The sequence below is a fragment of the Aotus nancymaae genome, unplaced genomic scaffold, assembly GCF_030222135.1.
Source record: "Aotus nancymaae isolate 86718 unplaced genomic scaffold, 86718_ANA_hifiasm-v0.15.2.pri h1tg000041l, whole genome shotgun sequence".
Lineage (NCBI taxonomy): Eukaryota > Metazoa > Chordata > Mammalia > Primates > Aotidae > Aotus > Aotus nancymaae.
Window position 1 is genome coordinate 38482120 of NW_026988455.1, and position 23549 is coordinate 38505668.

Sequence of the window (23549 nt, forward strand, 5' to 3'; positions counted from 1 at the left end):
GCATTGTGATTAAGAGTAATGTATATTGCCTTTTAAAAATTATTATTCCTAATCTTTGGGGACAAGCAGAAAAATAGCTGATACAACATATATGGAAAACTAGTGTGAAAAACTTACTGATTGTATTGAGCAAATGTCTGGACTGTTTCTTTGAAAAGTCTGTGTTTAAAGAGTATTTTCCTGTGCAGTGCATTGAGAGCAATTGGGCAGGCATTTGTTCTTGCCAGGGTGGAGGGGAATGTGTGACCAAGGTACAAGGTGGAAGCTTGATGAAACTGGAAACATCTGGAACTCTTTTCTGGAATGTGAATTAGAAAGAGCAATCTAACTGCTACCTTGAACCTATGAACCTATCTAACTGCTACCTTGAACCTATGAATCTCTTAAAAAGAGATTTAAATTGTACTAAGGAATAAATTAGTATTTCCCCAAAAATACTCTCAGATGGTCATTCAACCATCTGAGAGTTGAGGTTTCCACAAGTTTAGATTAAAATTACTTTTAGAATTTAAAATCCTAACTTCAGGGAGGAATGGTATTTTTGAAAGGAGAATTTAAATAGAGAAAACTTAGAGCTCCCTCCCTGTTATCCTGAAATAATTAGTTTGAATAAAAAGAATAAATAAAGGTGAAGATTTTCTTTTAGTTGGAAGATGTAGAATTAAGATATGTGCCAAGGGATTATTTTAATAGCAAACATTTTTATGACTTTTTTTCTTCAAGACTAGAACCATTTTAGGGCTTAATGGTTTTAAGCACAAGACAAAAAAAATCAAGTTTCTGTGTATGTCATGTTTTTAGATTGTCTACTACGTGTGCAGGGAATTTTGAGGTGTAATGAACAAGAATTCTCTAGCCAATGATGTGGATGTGTGGTTTGAGAAGAAACAGTTTCTGGTGACTGAGGGGCGTGAGAGTCGCTATTTATTTTGGGAAAGTCTTTGCTGACTCTTCTTTCTCCACTCGCTTACTTCCAACCCATCCCACCTTAAAATAATGTTTAATCTTTCCAAAGCGGGAAAATCCAAATGGCATCAAAGCTGAGCATGTTTGAAGACTGCATGACTTTAGGCTTGTAACATGTGGTGAGGATAGAAAGTACAGAAGAGGAAGTTGTTAACAGACTAGATGATACCAGGTGTCACTCAGTATGGCTCACAGCTCGGGTAGAATTTGCCTGCCATTTGGTGAGTCTCTTCTGCTGCCACTTGGAGCCGTAAAGGAATTCTTAATTCCCCTTTTCATCCTCTTGTTCAAATATTTTTACCTGGCTGCAAGAAGGTGTTGTAAATTCTTTTGGTTCATGTTTAAATAAACAGTGGGACATTCAATCCCTGGCAAATCTGCATGAGTTAATAAATGAATATCCCCTTCACATAGGAGGCCTCTATGACATCTAGAAATTGAAATTAAGTGCCTGTGTTCTAGAGTCATTGTAATCACTACATATTCCTTCATGATGCAAACCTTGCAGACAGAAAATTCTCCTCTTCGGTGCCCTGTGTGAGACACAGTAATCTTTGCAGAGCCCTCAGGAGTCTGGAAATCAGCTTTCTACCCAATAAAAATCCTTGAGGAAAGGAAGTACAAAGAGGCTTAAGTGTGAGTTAGAGGAGGGAAAATAAAGAGGGAAAAACACAGATGAAATTCTCAAAAAATTTTTCCTTTCATAATGGACAGATATTCCTTTATTCTTCAGACATAAGATTTGGGATCAGGTATTTTCCCACCATGGGTCAACGTGCACCAATCAATCTGTGTTAAGCATGCCTTTTTATCCTGGTGCTTTGACATCTGGGACCTCACTGATGGAGGAAAGACTGCCCCTTCCAGGGCTAGCCAGTTCCTAGAGATAGTGAATTATTTGCCTTTGAGCCCACCTTTTGCATGCAGATTCACCAATCCAGAGTCCATACTCCCAATCATCTTTATTGAGCTCTCACACAGGGTGCCATTAGCAACTCTTGCCTAATCACCTAGAGCCAGCTGCCACACCCAAGAGTCAACTGAAATTATTCAAATTACCAATCCTAAACCTGCTTAGTCTACTTTACCTGTTCCTTTTCACAACCACAATAAAGGGTCTTACCCACATGTCCCCCTTATTCCCTCTGCCTCCTGGCACCTAAACCGGTGCTTCCCCTTGCAGCCCTGTGTGGTGTGGCATGTCCCCTCCTCTTGGGAACTGTGAGTAACAGTCTTCTCAATGATAATTGTCTCCCGATCTCTTGGCCTTACAATACCTGAATAATAATAAAACCTACCTTGTAACACAAGTGCCTGCAAAAGCCATGTTCTAAATGCATATGACTGACATTGATGGCGTAGACAGGATCCCTGATTGGTCTCCATGTCAATGATCTGTGTTCTTGGTTGTTCTGATGATGTTCTTCAAATGAACAAAACTTGACTTTATGAACAGATTAAATTGTGAGGGACAGCAGGGATAAGTGAGAGTTTTTGCTGTGCTAAAAATTAGGGAGCAAGGATTGAAAGATATATCAATTTTACTGAAGGTGTTAATAGGACAGAGATAGGTTTGGACATACACTTGCTCTGTTCTGCTTAGTCTCAATGAGCAGAACTAGCTATAACTTGGGGAAAAGATATGAGAAGAAAGATTTTATTTCACTATTAAGAAACTAATTAAATAATTAACATTATTTTTAAAAAACCCAAATAAGCTATGATGGGTGATAATGAGTTCAAGAGTAGAGCTAAATAGAAAATAACAATTTGTAGTGATAGTTTATAATTTTGTTTGTAGCTGGTGTAGCAGTTATAATAAGATTTATTCTTTATAATTATTTATATGATATCTTTTTCCTCTGTATATCCACCTTTCTTGGACCCAGACCATAGATTCCGTGAGGGCAGAATCTGTACCCGTCATGTTTCACCATTGTATTCTGAGTGACTTTCTTGGCATTTTAGTGGATCAATTAATACTTGTTGAATAAGTTGAACAAATGTTTGTTGAAGTATCTGATGGAAGATGACATTAGAGACTTTCCTGAATTTCTTTCATATTTTGGTCCGGACTGGTAACTGTACCCTAAACCCTGTTTCCTTTTCTCTGTGGGCACACAACTAGGCTATGTATCTCAGCCGCCTCCACTGCTGTCTGGTGCCATGGGATTAATTCTGGGTAATGAGATGTGAGTAGGCCTAGCCCATGTAAATTTACTGTGTAATCCTGCATGCTCTTTCTTGCTCCTTCATCTTGTAGCCACGTGCAAAGCATCTTAGTGACTAGGTGGACATCTAAAATGACATTTGATCTGCTACTTTGACTGCTATAACAGGAACATATGATCACATATATAATGGTTTCCAGCTCTTAGAAAGTAGGACCTTTTCTAAAATTTCCTTACCTGGGCAGGGATATATTTCAGAAGTAATCAGTTTTCCAGATTCTCTACTTTTTGACTAAGATTTTAGGATTTGATCAAACCAGATTGGAAGGTTTGATCCATAAAAACCAATGCCAGACTTTCATGCAAAATTTCTTTTACAAATTAGGCTCCCAGATCTTTCTGTTTCTTGTTTCCTGCCCAGCTGAGCCTTCTGTGAAACTCTAAGAAGGTATGTCTAATATCTAGTGCCCTCTGATAGCTACTCTCAGGCTTCTTCTCTTGTTGCTTTTAGCTAAATCTTTGGATAAAGGGAAGGAACATTCTTTCAATGTCCATTGCCAATGAGCCACCATTTTCTTTCTCATTGTTTATGATGAAAAGCATGTCTATGTCTGGTGACTGCTGGAGGATGATTTTCTCAAGGGCAAAATCGGTGAAATGACAGCAAATAGTTGGGAAGCTAGAAGTAGAAAAGGAGAGTAGACTCCAATAAATGTAATTGACACATTTATTGAGTGCCACCATACCATGACCTACCTCATAATATTGGATGGTTTAAAGGTCTAGCATGGTGGCTTTGTAATGTGAGACACCTCATTGCCAAGATGGTATTAGAGTTTGCTTCACTTCTGCCTTTTCTCTAAATGGATCAAGAAGCTGCTGCCACCTGGAATATGTGGCCACACCTGGGCTATACCTTTGATAACTGACATACCTCATGCACACTGGCCTAGTGTGATTGTGGGAATATGTTGCCAGATCTCGCTCTTAAGAAGAGGATCTATGAACAGAACAAAGCTTTGTGCATAAAAAGGGCTTAATTTATAATTTTTGATAACTCTATCAAAAGTTAACAATTATCATGTTATACGGTCCGAGCTGAATTTTAAAATGATAAATTTTATCTTGTATTGCAATGCTACCTAGATCTAGGTTTCTGAAAAAACCTTAAGTGACTGTAGCCAAAAGTTCTATGACCAATCATTGATGACAATTGGCATGAGCCTGGGATAGGTTGAGGTAATACATTTGCCATCTCTGACTAGACACTTGAAGACCTCATTATAAACCAAAGGACATAAATGGTGCTCTCACAGAAAAATCAGTACATTTTTCTGTTTCTGTAACCTCAGAGCAGAGCCACATGAGATCTGAATGTCTTGAGTAGAGATGTGGCTTGAAACATATGGCAAGGGTTTTCATCAGTTCCAAAGACCAGCAAAGGTTGGAAGAAACTTTACAGAAGGGTTTCTAGGGCTCATCCCATCATTTGCATCAATGCGTTTACTTTTAAAATCTGTTAAATCTTGTTTTAAACTACTATTCTTGGAACATTTCAGCTCTAGGGACCCCAATCTGCAGTAACTTCCAAGCACCTGAAATATTGCTGGCTTCTCTTGGAGCTGCCTTTTTCAACATCACCATGAGTCTGTGATTATCCTCAATTGCTTCCTAATCCACCTCCAAATAAGATTCAGAGCATTCATATGTTAGTGGGCATTGATTTTGGTAGTGGAACAGCTTGATAAAGCTTTGCTAAAAAACAACAACAAGAAAAATCAGGCCCAGAGACTTAATCATTAATTATCTGAAAGCTTTCATCAGATGTAGGGATTGTCACATCCATTTTAAACCTGCTGCATGTTATTTCAACAAAGTGCTTGCAGGTGAGTTGCTTATAGCTCTGCTAGCTGGGGCTTCCTTTTATTAAAGTGCTGAGAAAAGGAGAGCTATTATCTTTGAGAGATGCTGCTCTCATTTTAATTGTAACTTGGTAAGCTGTTTGGCTAGAATGGACTCTCAGCCTTTTCTCAATGAATATTTCTAACTCAGGACAGGTCCCTGAGGATACAAGAATTTCCTGAAACAAAAAATTACCCATTACTTACTAGAAAAAGAACAACTCTGTAGGTAAGAACCCATGGGGTAATGTTTTCAAAGCTAAGTCTTATCTTTTCCACCCATTCCTTGTTCCCAAGGGTGAGGGTGGGGATTGGGGTGGGGAGTAAAGAAAACCATTAGGCAAGTCATTTTTTTCTTTTTCTTCTTTTAATTTTGTTCAGCATTAAAGGAGGGAACTTCATAAACATTGATTGTCATTTACAGAAAACATTCAGAAATCATGTGTGCATTATCCGGGAATGCTAACAGTATTCAACTAATAATTTACAGGACATAAAATAATGACAAAAACCTATTACATTCTAAAGTAATATAAAACTCTTTTTTAATTGTTAGGGAGTGCTGTTTTATTCTAGTATATTTATAATTAAAAAAAACTCAATGCTTACTTCCTAAATGACTCAGGCTGCAGTTTTACTCACATACACAGAAATTAGGGCTTATATATTAAACAAGGAGAGAGAGATCAGAAAATTGTAGATTTTAAAACTATATATGTCACTGGGTTTATTTGTGGTTTGCCTTTTGCCTTTATAGGCCAATAAGAATACATGGCAATAATGTAATTAAACTCCAGAAAAATCAGTGGTGACTATAAGAGGCATTATTCTTTTAAAAAAGTAGAATTATTATTTTTTTAGAGTGAATATTTTTATTTTACATACTTGTGGCAATGCAACTTTTATGCAATGCCAATAGCGGTGTGCATGCTAATGAGATGCAAAGTGTACCCCTCCCATGCTGCCCCCTAGGCGCAGAAGGTTAGTGGGCACAGCCAAGCCCCAGGTAGCCCAAGGTTTCAACAACTGGAGGGCTTAGAGTCGCTCTTCACTTTACAAGTGTGGGCTGGAGCTAAGGTAAAAACATTAAATCTCTGAACATTGGAAGTATATGAAAATCATTTCTCTCAATCCTAAAAGCAAGGAAGCATTGTCAGGGATTTCAAAAATATTGGAATGTCTCATTTAAATCTAAATATCTTTTTTATTATTATAAATCAATCATCATAAAATACTAGCCTTTTAAAGTCATATTTGGGATGCAGGAAAAGCATCAGTTTCAACGACTTGCTCCTGCCTGTGTTGCTATAGCTGATGATACCTTGGATTTTCCTCCCTCTCAGTCTCTCCCCAACCCTCCCCCAGGTTCTTTACAACATTTATTTGGTGAAGGTCAGTTATGGCTTCAGCAAATGAGTGATCTGACCTCAGGTTATTAATAAGAAATAAACGTGTACAAAAATATTTTGTTCATCAGAAAGCGGAGTTTGTTTTCCTTAAGCTATTCCATGCAGAAAGAATTTGGACAAAGCCATTTGCTACAAGGAAAGATGACTTAACTCAGGCAACATTTTTTTTAAAAATTTTCCTTTTTCATATGTCTAGTTCAGATAGAGTTTGCAGGTCTTAGGCCAATCTTCAATACAAATTCTTTGGAGCAGATTTAATTGACAGCCCTGTCCCTTTCTCAGTCATATTACAAAAAGAAGCATACACTTAACACCAATGACCCGTCAAGATGCTTAAACTGTTACAACCAGTTTCCATTAAAAAACTGAGAAGTACATAACACGCAGAAAGGAAGCAAGTACATATTTGCTCTTTGTTGATTTCCCCCTCTAAAAAAATTGTTACAAAGTCTTATGCTTAAACAGACATAGAAAAATCAGTGTACTCACTGTCTCCAGTTATTTACAGCAAAAATTAAAGAGACAGCATACATTGTATTAGACCTTCCACAAGCATATATTAAAAGTAATTACATTTGAAAAAATATTTTTATTTTTCCTCTACATTTCTACAATACATACTCAGTTTTCTGTGGGTGTAATTTTTCTTTCTTGTGTGTGTTAATCAGATGAAGCAGATGGTACTGTGCTTGGATGTGGGATTTGTAGCTTTTCAGACATACCTAATGTGTGTCTACATATGGTTGTGACAGAGGCAAGCGAATGCTTGTCACCAGCCACCACCAGAAGAATATAGTTGAATACAAGGATCATGCTGCCCAGCTGGGGTGCAGATGCCCTGCGCTGCCCTCAACAGGGCTCATTCAATTCCGGTAACCCTTGTGCTTTATTTTTGGCCATGAGAACAATCACTGAGCTGCTTTCTCTGATCCACTGGAGGCCATGCTTACAGTCACACAGGAGGCAAAGATTACTATGGCCCATTCACTTCGGAGGAATTTCAGCAGCTTAGGAAAAAAGTGCACAAACAGATAACCCCCATCTGCTGCATAGGAATCCATGGTCTGCACTTCAGAACAATGGAGGACTACATTATCACGACTACAGAATAAATTCTTCACATACGACTAAGGGAAAATAAAAACGTCGCAGATATTGAAGTGACACAGTTAAAGAAACACTGAGACCCAAAAGAATAAAAGTCATGTATTTGCCTTTTAGAAAGAAATTGGCAAGAAATCTAGCCCCCTGGCTCCATGAAGAAGGGAGTTTGGGCAAGACAAATTGAAGTGTCTTATAAGCCATCACTAAATTGAATTGTTTTCATTTTTAGACTGCCATTTTAAAACTGACCTCCTGTTACATCATCTGGTTGTGACAATCAAATATGTGAACAAAATTGAGTATCAGAAGGGCGAAATCTCCATCCCCTCCTTCCAAAACTAATATCATTCTAATATCGTCCAGGGTTGGATCTGGCCAGACTTGCTCTGGTTGAGCTGGCCCCAGATACAATTTTGTTTTAAACCACAGGCTGCAAGCTGACGATCTATGGACTCTCTTCTGCTTAGTGATGTATTTGTTTGGTCTGCACTAAGCTCTGAATCAACTGCCATCATGTATAACTTGAGAGATTTTATAAACTTCAGAAGTTCTAGCAGCATTGAGTGTCAGCTAAATTGTGGATGTCCCTTATTCCACAGGGCATGTCCTGGTGAGCTTGTCACTGGGCTGCTTCACCCATTTGCATTAAGCCCCCAGGCCCTTTTAGGCTTTTGAATTTTCAACCCCTGCTTTAAATGGTAAAGTACCCTCTACCTTGTACCCTCTGGTTCTGAGACCCAAAAATGAATAGGGTGTCCACTCTTTTTTGAAAGGCCCCCATAGTTTCCCACATCAGGCCTTTACTCTAGTTGCTGCTTGTACTGGCAATTGGAAACAGAACATCAAATAGCACGTCATCTAAAGCAGATGGTAGGCTTTTCCCTCTTCTTTATACAGGGGACTCTGTGCAGTTTCACTACAGATGCACACTTTAAAGTTATTGCTCTTCTATTGAATGGTGCTTCTGTCAGGGCACAGACATCCCCAGCCTGAATTTACTGCCAACTGTAGCAGCTTCCTTGGAAATAAAAGTTTATAGAAAAAAAGAGTCAGGAAAAAATTATTTCTTCTAATTTCCAAGAGAAGCAGATTTTTCCTTGCTTCTGTAATACACAGAAACAAAGAACATAGAACAACACTGCCATTATTTGCATCTGGTTGTTGTTTCTGTAAAAAGTTGGTAAGTTTTAGGTTGTCCTTGGGACACAAGAATTGTTTTTGTCTTTAAGTCTGGTTTACATTGCATTGTAGAGAGTGAGCATGAGTTGATCTTTATGGTTTTCTACAAACAGTTTAGCTTGACTGCTGTGAAGTTATGCGTTGAACCAGGCAGCTATGATAGGAAATGTACTGACACCTCCCTGGTACCTCTTGTTAATATGCAGAGTTATTATGATTTAAGATCTCTTAGAATCTACCAAAGAAATCTAATCACTCAGGAGACCATTATATTATCTGATTTTACCTACTCAGAGGTACTTTAGTCCAGAGCCCTGAACACAGTGTTAAAACAAGGGAAATTCAGGAAATTCAGAAAGGATATGTTTGTGGAGAACATCTCCACCTTCAGCTTTCAGTCTTTGGGGGATAAAAGAGCCATAGAAGGCCGGGTGTGGTGGCTTATGCCTGTAATCCCAGCATTGTGGGAGGCTGAGGGGGGTGGATCACTTGAGGTCAGGAGTTTAAGACCAGCCTGGCCAACATGGTGAAACCCCAATTCTACTAAAAATACAAAAAATAGCCAGGTATAGAGGCACATGCCTGTAATCCCAGCTACTTGGGAGGCGGAGGCAGGAGAATCACTTGAACTCAGGAGGCAGAGGTTGCACCACTGCACTCCAGCCTGGGCAACAGAGCGAGACTATGTCTCAAAACAAACCAAAACAAACAAACAAACAAAAAAAGAGCCACAGGAAAAGGGGCACAAAGATCAGTCATGGACAGTGTGGGTATATACGGGTGTCAAAGCAGATTTGGAATCCTTTCCTCTTCTATTTTCCCTCCAGAATTTCCATTTCTTTTTATGGACCACAAATACACTGAAGTTTGAATTCACACAGCTTCAACTCCCTTGTCCATTTTATCTAATGCCAGTTAGATTTCTGTATTTTCCTTGTTCAGGATTTGTATAGAAAGTTTGGATTTGCAGGGAGATAAAAATTCCTATGAATGGGGCAGCTAGATTATTTGGCTCTTAGCAGAGTTTAGAAATTGAGAACAAGTTGTCCTTACTTGGGTGCAACTTTTCAGCAAATCCAAATAATTCAATCCAGTTTATGACATGAAGTTACTGCTTGTTGGTCTGAAAGCCTTGTCAGAGAGGTGCTCTCAGTGGCATATTTAATTTATACCATTTACGTTTTGTTGTCATTTTCCTGTTTTTAATTTTTTCCTCCTTCTTGATGTATTTTTTTTTTAATGAAACATCCCTGAGTGGATACAGTGCAACATCTGCATCAGGCAGTGATTGTCATTTATGAAGCACAACGTGAGAAGCACAGATTGTGGATTTTTTCTTTCAGTGCACACTTGATCATGAGTGTTATGAATATTTGTTAGTCCTCATGGGGAAGGAACAAAGTTCTGGGATTGCATGTACAAAATACCTTGACGTGCAATCATAGAAGATCTTCAAAGGGCAGCTTTTTAAGGCTTTTTACCTTGAAAACATGACTGGATTCTCTTTTAAGAGAAGTTTGGGCAACTGTAACTCAAACTAGAAATCTCTTCTCTCAACTAAGTGGGGTGAGTACGTCCTGGTTGCCATTGTTCTGTTCTAGTTCAGATGCTAGCTCTGTTTCCTCTCTCCCAGCTTCAAAAGGTCCATGCCGTCCCAGTGAAATGCTTACACTAGTGGAAACAAAACAAATTCAAAAGCAGTACCTCCCAAGGTAAATGTGAGGAACAATCTTTTTCCTATATCACCCATGGGAAAAGGGAGGAAAAAATTCTGAGCCACTTCATCAATTGAACCAATTTAAATCCTCTAAGGTAAATTGGAGGAAATAAATAATTCCCTCTGCAACTGAGCAGAAATTAAAGGCTGACAATGGAAAACACTAGGCCAACAGAACAATGAAAACAAAGTTTGACATAAGTTCAAAGCTCAAAGGGAAACACCAAGTAGACACATTAAGCATTGCCTATCACAAGCCAATCATAAAACATACATTGCATTTGGAAACAGCTTGGTTTAATTGAGTGCCTTCCATTACCCTGTTTTCCTAGCAATCAGTAGAGTAATCTTTCCATTAGAAGGAAATATGACTCTGGGAATTAATTCTTTATACAAAGAGCTAGCAGGAGTGACATTTACACCAAAAAGAATTGAGTCCCTGTAGCAGCATAATAAGCAGTCTACAGCTGTCTTCTTAGGACCAAAGGTAATTTGGTTCAATGTAGTTAAATTAATTGAATATAACAGTAGTTGAGAAAGAGATTCATTATTTTAAAACCTTTTTGTTTTTCCCCATTGGTTTAGAATTCATCAATCATGAGGTGAGAAAATGTTCCATTTTCTAAAAGAAAAAGTCGACATTACTGTTCTGATCATCAATCAGGAGTTCTGTGGTATCTTGGAGATGGTACTCAACCATGAGCTTCAGGAGAGCATAAGATATAAAAAAAAATCAGTTTCCACTGATGGAAACTTTACAGAGCAGGTGTGTGTGTGTGTGTGTGTCTGTGTGTCTGTGTGTGTGTGTAACAAGGAGAAAAGGGCAGTTCTTTCGGAGTTGGTGGCTGGGATATGCTTACAGGAGACCATAATTTTCATTGTCTTAGACACAAACCTCTCCTAGCTTTTTTTTTTTTTTTTCCTAAGTTTTGTTTTGGATCAGAAAATACCAAAGGTGTAGGCCTCCAGGACACAGGCAGAACAAATGCCTTGGAATATATGCTTTTCTTGCGATTAATTTCATTGGTGAGTAGGTGGAGAAGTGAGAATTTATATAAGGAAGTCTAAAATCTCTGATCCTAATGTCACCCTTCTATTCTTCACTTTTAAAAGTTGCTAAAAAAATATTCTTTACTTTTAAAAGTTGCTAGGATAGATGGATGATATAATTGTAAATTACATAGGAATTAGTTTTGGCTTTGGGGTATATTCATTCTCTGGAATAACACAGATTTTTTTCTGATTTGTCAAGTTTTTGCTGTATTTTTATATTATGGCATTTTACAATATGCCTCCCCCTTTATTGCCACTTTTTCTAACAAATGTATTAAAGAGAAGAAATATAAAGAATTACTTCTTTACTTTGTGTCTTCTCTTTCTACCTGTTCTTGCCAAAACATGGTGAGACAGAAAATGTTTACATGAAGTGGCATTGTTGCCCTGGGTTCTGATTCATTCTTTTAATTTTTCTAGAAAAAATTGCTGGTAGTCATAATCCACAGATTGTATTTTTCAGTTGAAGACACATTAAGCACTGAAATCAAGTTTCTTTCACAACTGGATACCCAAAAGAAAAAAATGTTTTTATGTGTTCTGGTGAAAAATAGAAAATAGCTACTGTTTGGTCAAAAAAGTCTTGGACCTTGCGATATTATCTGTGGCCTAATTCTTGAAACAGGAAAATGGCTCCAAATACTCTCCCCTCTCAATATTTACCATTTTGACAAGGCTTTGATGTCACTTTCAGAAACAGAGTTTGTATATAGAGGCCACACAGTATGTTTATTCCTTTGTAGACTCATTTCTGAGTTGATACCGTCCTGCCATTGACTATGGATGAAAACTCTGGCTGGGAAAACAAAATCCTGATTGTCCAACATAAAGGTAACATATAACACAGAAGATAAATCATAGAAGAGAGCCTGACTGAACCTCCATTGCTAGCAGGTATGGTATTTAAGCCACAGTGCCTGTGCATGTATAAGTAATAGTCATATATAATATTCTCACATATTATATACTTATTACATACATGCACAGTACTTTCCAAGACAGCTACAAATTTACACATGCATCAACTACCTAAAAACATAGAAATAGGTAAGCCTATTAAGTGAAATTTTCTTAAATTATATTTGAACAATCAACAGGAAAAGTAATCATGTAAAGTACCGCTCTTTTCTTGTATATATCTACAATAAAATTCTATAAACAGTTGTCTCCCAAAACATACCCGAATAAAATTAAAAAAAAAGGATAACACCCAGTGTCCTATATTGTATATTTATGGTCATTTCAAAAACAAACAAACAAATAAAAGAGCCCCACTCAGGTGCATATTTACATTCTTCAAACTGTAGCGGTGAAAAATAATTCTATTAAGTGCAGGACATTCCTAATGTTGCAGTAGTGACATTTTTCTTAAGTCTTCATGAACACATTGCTTTTGTCTTAATGGTGATGCATTCCATGACTATGAGACAGTTCTCTTGTCCCCTTCATTTGCAGCCGGTGGCACAGTCAGGATTAAAGAGCTCCTTGTATAACGGAGGAAACAGTGTATTCACTATCTCTGGATGAGATTGCTTAAATACCTGCAGCTTCTCCCCATGCAAGTTGCAAACTGCCGTGATGGTTGGTATCTTGGCTATTAACTGCAGAATGGAGAGACAGAGAGGGAGATAGAGAAGGAAGCTCATTAGTGCTCTGTCTGTGGAATCAGTGTCCTTTCTGGCCCCAGATGAAGGTAAACGGCTTTGGAAAAAGATGTTCAGAAAGAAAGAGGGCTCACTTTCAGCTTTTCTCTCAGAACAAAACAAAATAAAACGTATTCCCTCCCCACTCCATCTCCTAAAGGAAAAATAGAGAGAAAGAAAGCAATCAGGACCAAGATCCCTGAATCATTGCTCTTAAATAAGTATGTATGAGAGGTTTTCCAGTTTAATAGTTACAAGTGGGTGCTCTGTAGCCAGACTACCTGAGTTCCAGAAGAGCTTAGTAATGGTGTAGCTATGACTTTGTCTATGTCTCAGTTTTCTTATTCATAAAATGGGCTTACCAATAGTACCTATTCACTGGGTTGTTGTGTGGACTGAGGGAGGTAATTCCTGTAAAAGTGTTAAGAACACTGGAGATGTGAAGTGTAACTGTTAGTGAACATTATAATTACCCGTAATTTCCCATAGATTTTTGTGAAATGAATATTAGATTTTTAGCTTTGGAAGGTGACAGTATTTAGGAATGTACAACCAAACTGTATGAGGTGTAATATAAGATGATCTGGACTGCCTGGCTATCAAGCTCTCTAACCCACTTGTATAGTGGCTCTCTAATCTATTTCCACCATAATGCATCATATGAAACACACAGAGAATTTGGGAGGTTCCTCGCACTTAGCTTCCTTAGGGAGGTGTTCTAAAAATGAGTGGAAGAATATCCACTTATAATTGTTAGGTTTTGATATATGTATCATGTAAGATGCCATTTTTTGAGTTAAGATACCCAGAAGACAGTGTTTTATAATAATTTAAATGCTGTATGGGTCTTAGGAGATGAACAATTCTAGCTATTAACATACTTATCATTTAGAACACTTCGAATCCATCATATATGTCAAAATTAGCTTAAACAAAAGTCATCGTGATTAAATTATTGTGAGAGATGTGCTCTTGTATAGAGAACACTCATACAAAAAAGAAGCATGGTAGTTCACATAGCTGACTAAAGACACACTTGAAAGTGATGAAAAATACAATTAAACAAAACCTGTCTTGTCACCAATTAGGCTCATCATGTTCCCTACCCTGTTCAATAACAAGAATCCATTTCAGCCTTTGAAGTAAAAGAGGAAATAATTAGTTACCTTGTGGTTTTTCAAAATCAGAAACTTCCACTCTTTCATTAACTTTTCCTTTAACAGCTAATGACTATATAACCATATTATGAGCAATTTAAAAATAGCATCAGGATTAGAGCTGTTGACACATTCAGTAAAGGGATCTAGAACATGTAAAGAAGTTTAGAGTTCAGACTTTCCAATCTTAACCATCTCCACTGCTATTTAAAGACAGGGATAGAAAGGAAAAATGCAGAATCTTTGTCTATAGAATGGATGTTAAATTTTAGACTGAAAATCAAAACTGTATCTCCAACATGATCAATTAATTTTTTTTCATTACTGATATACCACAATGAATTGCATGCCTAATATGTAGCCAGTGCTTGACTAAATACCAGAATGCACAAATCATTATGGCTCTTGTTTGTAGTCTACTTGAGGAGACTGATGAAAATAAGTTTACCACACAGTCAAAAACTGAAAAACTGTAGTGAGTGCCAAGGAAGAACAGCAGGAGGAAAAGTGGGAGAAAAGAGGATGCCCTGACTTGTGGCAGGCCTGGAAAGGTGCCCTGAGAAAGTGACATTGAAGCTGAGCTCTGATGGAAGAGTGAGACAGCTAATTAGGTGCTGGGGCGGAGGGTACATAACATGCCCCAGGATCATGTGCAAAGATGCTGTGGCGCTTGGCACTCTGGAAGATCTGAAGGCAGTTCAGGGTCGCTGGAGCAGTGAGTGGGTGAGGTAATGCCAGAGAGGTGGGCATGGCCAGATTATGTAAACCCTCATGGTTCACGTTATGTTCTCTGGGAGGGCTTTTAGCAAAAAAGAAAGATGATTCAGAGTCCCATTCTGAAAGACTCACTTTGGGTCCAGGGTGGAAAACTGTGTCTTTTCTATATTTTCATAGGTACAGAGTGTACAAGTGTCCACTTAACTGGAGTCGCTTGGGAAATTATTCAAACTCTCTAACCAGCTGGCTCACACAGAAGGAGGCTACAACAATTTAGGAACAGTTCTTGCACATTGTAATCCTCCCTGAAATAGCTGTTGAATGCAGAGTGGCTTTGAAAGCCACTGCAATTCAATCTGCAGTTGAATTGATGATGTGCAGAGCTCCTGAAACTTCCAGATGCAACTCTATAATTATTGTCAATCTTGTCAATAAGAGTGACTGGGGTGCTTCTTAAAAACGCAGATTACTGGGACCTACTCCTGGGGATTCAGTTTCAGTGAGTCTGGGTGAAGCTCAGACTCCATGTTTGAAACAAACATCCCTTGCAGACACTGATGCAGTGGGTTTATGGGATGGACTTTGAAAAACACTGCTTCAGAGGTTCAAATTTTATAAGTTTACAACGGGTTTTCAAAATTGAAAAGTTGAGTTACAGTGGCTCAAATCTGTAATCCCAACCACTCCTGAGGCTGAGGCAAGAGGATCACTTGAAGCCAGGAGTTTGAGACCAACCTGGCCAACATAGCAAGACTTTGTCTCTTAAAGAAATTTTTAAAAAAGTAAATTATACATTGAATTTGAAATAGTCCTGTGAACTAAGTGCAAAGTTAGCTGCTTCTCAGGAGGCAGACATGGAAGTTCTCACCTCTAGAGAGGGAAGTTTCCATGTGTTTAGAGCTATTAGTTTGGTGGGGGTCAAGTAATGAAATTCTTGAGTTCCCTGTGACCCACAAATACTACATAGAGAGGATCAGTCTGTTGCTAAAGAACATGGGCTTTGGAGTCAGGCTGCCTGGGTTTGAATCCTATTTCTGTTCTTGACAGCTGTGTGATCTCGGGTAAGTCACTTAACCTCTCGGCTTTCTTATCCGTCAGGTGGTGATTATAACAGTCCCTGCCTTAGAGGGAGGTTGTGAGGATTAAGTGGGTCAACAACAATTTTTTTACAGTGGTGCCTGACACACAGTGGTGATCTACGTGGTAGCTGTCATGCTTCCACTCCCACAGTCTGAGATATCTCACCTCTTTTTGGGGGGGAGGAGTCAAGGCCATGCTTTTCAGTCAAAGGACATGGAGGGCAGGAAGCCAGCTTAGCTCTCAACAAAGCTCCAAAAGTGGAGTCATTAACCAAAAGTTAATGAATGCATGGCAAAGTCAGACATTGATGTTTATTGAAATGAAAACGCAAAATCATATTGATTTTTCAATTTCTTATAGCAATTCCAGTAAGTTGCTTATTTACTAACTGTGACTTATAAAGTAGAATCCTAAGTACAACAATTCTTGAAGCATTTTTCTGCTCCTTTAGTGACAGGGTGGTATGGGACATGAAATGTATAAGAGGATGACTGAAACTCTTTTACCCTTTCATAGTTGTTCATTTGCCCTGGAGGTATTTCGCTGTGTGTCTGGTTTTGGAAAGTTAATATGGACTCTTGCTCCATTCCTGGAAAAAAACTGGGATTTAAGAGTCTGCTTCAGGACCCATTCTGCCTTTTTAAATGCGAATTAGATCTAGTTCCTGTTGCTCATCTGTAGAATGGGTCAGATGGTGCTTTCTGTTAAAGAGCACCCAGACTGCTTTGGTAAACAGCACCGAGAAGGCAGAGTTCTCCCAGCGTCCATGCTGTTGGAATAGGCTGACTGCAAGACACCCAATTGGCTGTGGAAGCAGAAGTGCCGACAGGGGCATCCGTCACTCTGGAGGCATGGTGGGCCAGGAGGCCATGCAGAGGCGGCAGCAGCACTTGTCAGAGCCCAGAAGGGCCTGGTGTAGAGAGCAGCAGGCAATCACTTACTGCTCATTAATATTATGTACTGCAGCCGGGGGACCCCCATTTCAAAGGGAGCTCAGAGCAGCCTCCACAGCAGTTAATGGCTCAACAACTTTTTAAACAGCTGGGGAGGTGATCCAGAAGCACTTGGAGATGAAGGGGGTAGTCAATTTTAAATCATCGTGAAATTCCTTCATGTTTAAATAATCCCCATAGCAGAAGTAGACAGAGGCTCTATAAAAAGACATTTTCACACTCATCTCTTTCTTATAACAAGCATTTCTTATGAGAAGGGAGCTTTAGCTTATACCTACAGGGGTCTACAAGAAGAAAAAGCAGCTGTTTGAGAAGAGATAATAATCCTATGCTTCTCTCCAGAGGGCGGTTTTATGAGAAAATTCACAATTTTGTAACTGGTACATTTGATGTTAGAAAAATGGAACATGCAGAGGGTAAAACTAGTGATCTTGTTCGTGTTGGCTTCCAGGCCATCAAGATGCCTTCCAACCTAAAGCAGGAAGCCAGCAATGGTTTGATCAAATTGGAAGAAGCTTCAGGAGCACTAATAAAAACAGGGCACATAAAGTGAAGCTGAACACATCAATTTCACATGTCCATTTGATTTTCTTTTCTTTCCTTTTTTTTTTTTTTTTTTTTTTTTTGGTTTTTGTTGAGCCAAACCTAGTTGGATTCGAATTATAACATTAAACTTGAGATATCTTTCCAGGTCATAAGCCCTGCCTCCACCATCCATCCTTAGCATCCATGTGGCAGTGCCTGTAGTTTCTACCCTGGGCATGGCTGACCAAAGTGGAAGTGGACACTTGACTCAGCTGGGGTTGCAATAGGAAACCAGACTGAGAGTCAGCAAGTTACTTTCTAATTGTAGCAGAAACTACTAGTAACCTAAGGAGCAAAGAGCTAGCCCATTTCATCATGTGGATCAGGGATGCACAGAAAACTGGTACTCAGAGAGGGAGAAGAATGAAGTAGATACCTACAGAGAAAAGAGTGTGTAAGATGAAGAATTCAGAAGGCTTCCCAATTCGTTGTTCTAGTACTTTCCTGATTGATGGCTGCATTTTTGACCTTGGGTTCTGTGAGATATTGCTTCATTATTTATTTTATTTTTATTTTTTATACTTTTCCTTAACCTAGTTAGAGTTGATTCCTGTTACTTGTCACCAAAGAGTCTTAATGAATACATCAACTTGCAATTTGCTGAATGAGGAGTAGTATCAAAACCTTCCTTCTAATTTACAGACCACTAATCTGATGGACAACCCTTGGAATTTCTGGATGTTGTACCTATAGTATGTGCCAGCAAACCATAAACAGTTAGAATATATTGACGTAATCTGGCTTCTCACTGGAGTTCCTAAGGAAACCATCATGTGTTATTCACCATTGTCTCCTTCTACCTGGCCTGTAGTACCGATTCATAATAAATGCAGGTTCAAGCAGAAAACTGTCCCAGGAGAGAGCTATGTTTCTTCAGTCTAGATTTGAAATTTAAAAACTTAGGGGATCTGTTGAACTGTTTTCTATAATTTTGCCTATTCTTGCATTATTTTAAAGCATGTTTACTGTTGGGAGGAAGCCTGAGGGGGGCTTTGGGGATGCTAGTTTTACCTCGGCAGCAGTCACACAGTATGCTAACTTTGTGATAATTCACTGAGGTGTGTACTTCCAACTTGGGAACTTTTCACTATGTGTGTTATACTTTTTAAAAAGTACAGATATTTTACAGTATAAAACAAAGTCTTGACCAAATAGAAATGGGAATGGGGAGGCTAAAACCACGTCACGTCATGTGGGTAGGGGCTCCTCAAGTGCTGATTAGATAGATTGTGCTGTTCAAGATGAAAGTGAACCCAATCTCTAGTCCCACCTGCTAGAAATTCTAATATAACACCCAGTTTTGTTTTTTTTAAAATGGAGTCTTGTTCTGTCTCCTAGGCCAAAGTGCAGTGGTGTGACCTCGGCCCACTGCCACCTCTGCCTCCTGAGTTCAAGCGATTCTCCTGCCTCAGCCTCTTGAGTAGCTGGGACTACTGTCACCTGCTACCATGCCTGGGTAATTTTTGTATTTTTGATAAAGATGGAGTTTCATGATGTTGGCCAGGCTGGTCTTGAACTGACCTCAGGTGATCTGCCCACCTCAGCCTCCCAAAATTCAGGGATTGCAGACATGAGCCACGCATGGTGCTTGGCCCATCCATTATTAATCATAGTGAAGTCTATTCTGATCTCAATGAGAGAGCTAAAAATCACTGTAAATGACCTTTTGCAGATTTCATTGATCTCTCAATTAGTGTTTGGTCCATAGACTCCATCTACAAGTCAACATGACTGTTTTTCCTAAATCTAAATGATAATGCACTCCCAATGTGACCAGAAATGATTTCTTTCAAGTACAATTTCAATTAACATGCAAAATATGGTTTTTTAAGCCTTCTATCTTTTAAACTTTTTTTTTTTTAGCAATTCATTATTGTTATAATAGAAAGACAAGCTTCTCTCTCATGTTGATGATACAGTTTCGTTATCTTTATGCTGGAAACATATAGGAATTGAGAAGTTAGTGAATCTGTTGGCATGTACCTTTCCAGGCTCAACTTGTTGCAGTTCTCCCTGGGAAGGTGCAGAGGCCTGAACTAGAAATAGACATTTTCTGGGCCTCTCAAACATTTAGGAGTAGCTGTCCAACCATCAAGAGTTCAGGTGCTGGAATTGCCTTAACTGGGTTCAAATTCTGTCTCTCCAACTGAGAAGCTGCTTACCCTTAGGCAAGATACATAATCACTTGAAATTTCAAGTAATGACAGTATAGTTTTAAAAATTAAATGGCAATCTATTTAGAATCTATCAGCACAGGGCCTGGCACATAGTAAATGCTGAATCCCTTTCAACTTTCGCCATTCCTTTTTACCAGTCATATGATTCTGATCATGTATTTCTTTTCATTGTCGTCATTGAGGCATTTGGTTTTTTTCTCCACAGCATGCAAACTTGTGTCTCATTTATGTTTATTTATCTTGCATATTTGACCTGCAGTAAATATTTATTGAGTGAATGAAAATGATAAAAATGAATTTTAGAAACACTTCCTACTTTGCCCTGTTTCCATGTGAATGTTTCTTTTGCAGTATGAAAGCTGTGGCTATGATGTTGTGTTAATATAGTGCATTATCATTGTATCCTGCAAAGTGAAGGCTGTATACTCTAGATCGTGTCTCACCTGAAAGCCGAAGGTAATGCTCAGTTCCCTCACCGGGATAAGAGGATTTCTCTCAGACAGAATGATGGAAACAAGAGAACATCTCTGGTGTAGGTAGGGGAGGTGAATTTCCCTCTTGTCTGAACCTCAGAGATTCTAGACCAGCCATGTCCAAATATAATGTGGCCTATAGATGTAACCTAAAATTTTGTAGCAGCCACATTAGACAAAGTTAAAAAAAAACAGGTGAAATTAATTTTATAATGTTTTTGATATAACTCAAAGTACCTAGAATTGTTATTTTAACATATAATCATAAAAAGTATGAATGACATATTTTCCATTTTGTTTTAAATCCTAACTCTTTGAAATGAGTATATATAAGTCTAAAGACTTAGAAAGGAGAATCTTGGCCAAGGCAGTGCTGGCCGCGGCATAGTCGGTTAGAAGTCAGGAAATAAAGGGAAGCGCTCTCTTTCTCGTCTTCCTGAGCCTTGTTGGAATGGGATAGGTGCCTGATGGGGAAGGGTGGACTTTTTACACCTGACAATTCGTGCTTAGATCAATCTCCTCTCTCTATGTTGTAGCCTGGATGGAGTATGTCTTTGTGAGAAGTCTGACCTGGAGAAAGGCCTAGTGTTTACTCTGGGGTTCAGCTGTGTGAAGGTCTGTCTCCTCTGTGGCCCACTTGGCAATGGCAGTGAATCAAGCAGACGATCTGAGGAGATGAACTTCAGAGGAACAGATTTGTCAGCACAGGCTTCAGTCATTCTTCTAAGTCAGGATATTCTCTTCCTGTGGCTATCTTTAGATTCCCACTGCATTTTCATTAATATGACATAATGCTGGACTACACTAATACCTTATGGATGCAGGTGTGTGGTTAGGACATCTACATGGTTAGCAGGAGCTTAGGAAGAATAACGGGAAAAGAGGAAGCCCTGTGTGGGACAGGATATAACTTTCTGGCCAGCCAGAAATAGGAAGAAAGAGAGAGGGAGATTGTGAACTTCAGCAAAGTAACTATAGACACTTCTACGTCCTAGCAGAATTAGAAAGGATTTATCAGCATAGAGCTATGGATCTAAACCACCCAGAGGTGTAGGGTGGCCCATGATTCCTAGAAAGCTTGCATGTGAAGCACATGGTGAGGCACAAGCACTTGAACATGTTTTCAGAAGTGAATCGAAGGCATGGTACTCGCTGAATGTTACAGTTGTGGGAAAATAAAAAGCAGCATTCTCTCTAAGCCTGCATATGGTGAGCTGAGTGGGCTTTGCCTCTGAGGGATATCAGCAGTTCTCTATGCCTTCCTGTTGGATATATGTGTTGTTATAGAGTTAGCTATTTTCAAACTTCTCAATACAGCTTTGGGCAAGAACACACCTCCAGGAGTGTTGTATCTATTTTCAGGAGTGTTGGGAAAAATAAATATGCTATCTAACAATATTTCATGACTCTAATTAACCAGGAGGCACAAAACGAGGGGCTGGACTGGGGAAGGCCAACATAAGGCAAGCCTCCAGCTATGGGCCTGACCTGGAGGCTGCGTTTGGGAAAGGGCTGGATGCATGCATCTGAGGACAAGATATGAGCAAAACAGCACAGATCCAAGCTTTGGCCTTGGCCTTGAGCATACCGCCACAGCCTGGCCCCAGCTGGACTGGCCTTATCCTCCACCCTCTGCACCTCTGGTCAGGGCAACAAGAATGGCAGACTCAGTGACTTTAATAGAGAAAACCCTAGAATGGAAGCATCAACAGTCTTTACAGTTCAAACATTCGCTGCCCTATCTCTCACCCTCTCTCTTCTATCTGCAATGGCCCTGCTATTCTCAGCTGAGTGGGGAAAGAGTATCACAGGTTCCTAATCCCCACAGCAGTCTTCCCTGAGGAAGTAAACCTCTTAAAGTGAGTCATGGCATCATCCAAAGCACAAGTCATGGAGCTCTTCCTGGAAGCCTGACAGGCACGCTGACCTCTGGACCTGGGCTCTGAACACATTGTTTGCTTTGCAGCTACGAGGCTGGAATATCATTTTAAACTAAATGACCATAGTGCACTGAGTACTAATTTGGATCCATAAGACTTGGCAAAATCAGTTTTTTTCTTCACTTATGATAACAGTAAAATATCAAAAAAAAGTCCTTAAAACAGTCACACTGGACTGGACATTGGAGGGCAACACAAGATGTCGGGAGGAACCTTTGTTTTTCTCTTTAGGGAGTCAAAGAATACAATACTGAAGAGACCTTAAAGACCATGCAGCCCAACCTACTCATTTCCCAGACAAGAAAAGTGAAGCCCAGAGAACAGATGGGCTGCCTCCTCTAGTCATATGGGGCTTAAAAATATATATGTATATTTATTTTATATATATATGTATGTATTTTTTTTTTTCATGAGCTTTAGTGAAAGTGACCAGTGTTATCTCATTTCCTGGCTTCTCAAATCCAGGATCCAGCCAAATCTAACTTTTATTTATAGCCTGAATGTACCTTATGCTTTCCTACCTCCATACCATTGCCCCCATCACTTGGAATGCCATCCTGCACTTCTCCAACTTCCCAACGTCCATCTTTTGAAATAATTTTTACCTATCAGTGATTAGCTCAAATATGCCATCTCTTAGATAAAAATTTCTCTGCTGAAACAATTTTTTTTCTGTCAACAACAACAGCTACAACACAATAACATTACTTACATATTACCTATTATGGACTGGGCAGCTTACTTATATTTTATCTCATTTAGTTCTCAAAATAGCCATATGATATTGGTATATCTTTAGTGACGTCATACAAATGAGGAAACTGAGGCACAGAGAATTAAAGTTGCATGTCCAGGGACACTCAGCTAGCGGGTGGCTTTCACGATTTGTTATAAATATGCTTTGTATCATCATTATGCTGATGAGGAGAGGAAACTAGATTCTTTAATAGGATTTTTTTTTCCTAACTAACTAACTTCTCCCTCCATACCAAAACACAGGTTAACACATGGGGATTGAAATCTTCTGGTTAATGGGTACATAATCCCTGAATTTTCAAACCTTCCAAGGTTAAAATTTGGCCGAAAGTAGAAGGCACTGCTATCTGAACTTTAATTTCAGGAAGTAGGCATATAGAAAGTGTGTTGGAGATTGCTCTTGCAGGATGTGAAGTTCAATGATTGTGTATGAGCCCTGTATCTCTAACCTGATGTGTGTTGCCACTTATTCAGGGTTAATACCGCTACGGGTCAGTGGTAGAAATAATCTTATGCACATGTCACAGAAGGCAGATGTACCCTCTACTTACTGGAGATTTGATCGGAG

General features: G+C 39.0%; 2 protein-coding genes across 15 annotated transcripts in view; one reads left to right on the forward strand and one right to left on the reverse strand.

Annotated features, from left to right (window-relative positions):
* Nucleotides 1-23549, forward strand: part of TRPM6 (transient receptor potential cation channel subfamily M member 6) — a 247770-nt gene that overhangs the window by 188289 nt on the left and 35932 nt on the right. Inside the window, exon 43 of one of the 13 annotated variants that reach the window (XR_010337037.1) lies at nucleotides 20164-20268. The exons of the other annotated variants lie outside the window; for them this stretch is intronic. The gene's annotated coding sequence lies outside the window, so the exon portion shown is untranslated. The remainder of the gene's footprint in view (nucleotides 1-20163; nucleotides 20269-23549) is intronic. 13 annotated transcript variants of the gene reach the window in all.
* RORB (RAR related orphan receptor B) overlaps nucleotides 5388-23549 on the reverse strand; it is a 196166-nt gene continuing 178004 nt past the window's right edge. For both annotated transcript variants that reach the window (XM_012454157.2, XM_064361643.1), the window contains exon 10: nucleotides 5388-13101. In XM_012454157.2, the coding sequence (XP_012309580.1) occupies nucleotides 12946-13101 (156 nt within the window). In that variant the 3' untranslated portion in view covers nucleotides 5388-12945. The remainder of the gene's footprint in view (nucleotides 13102-23549) is intronic.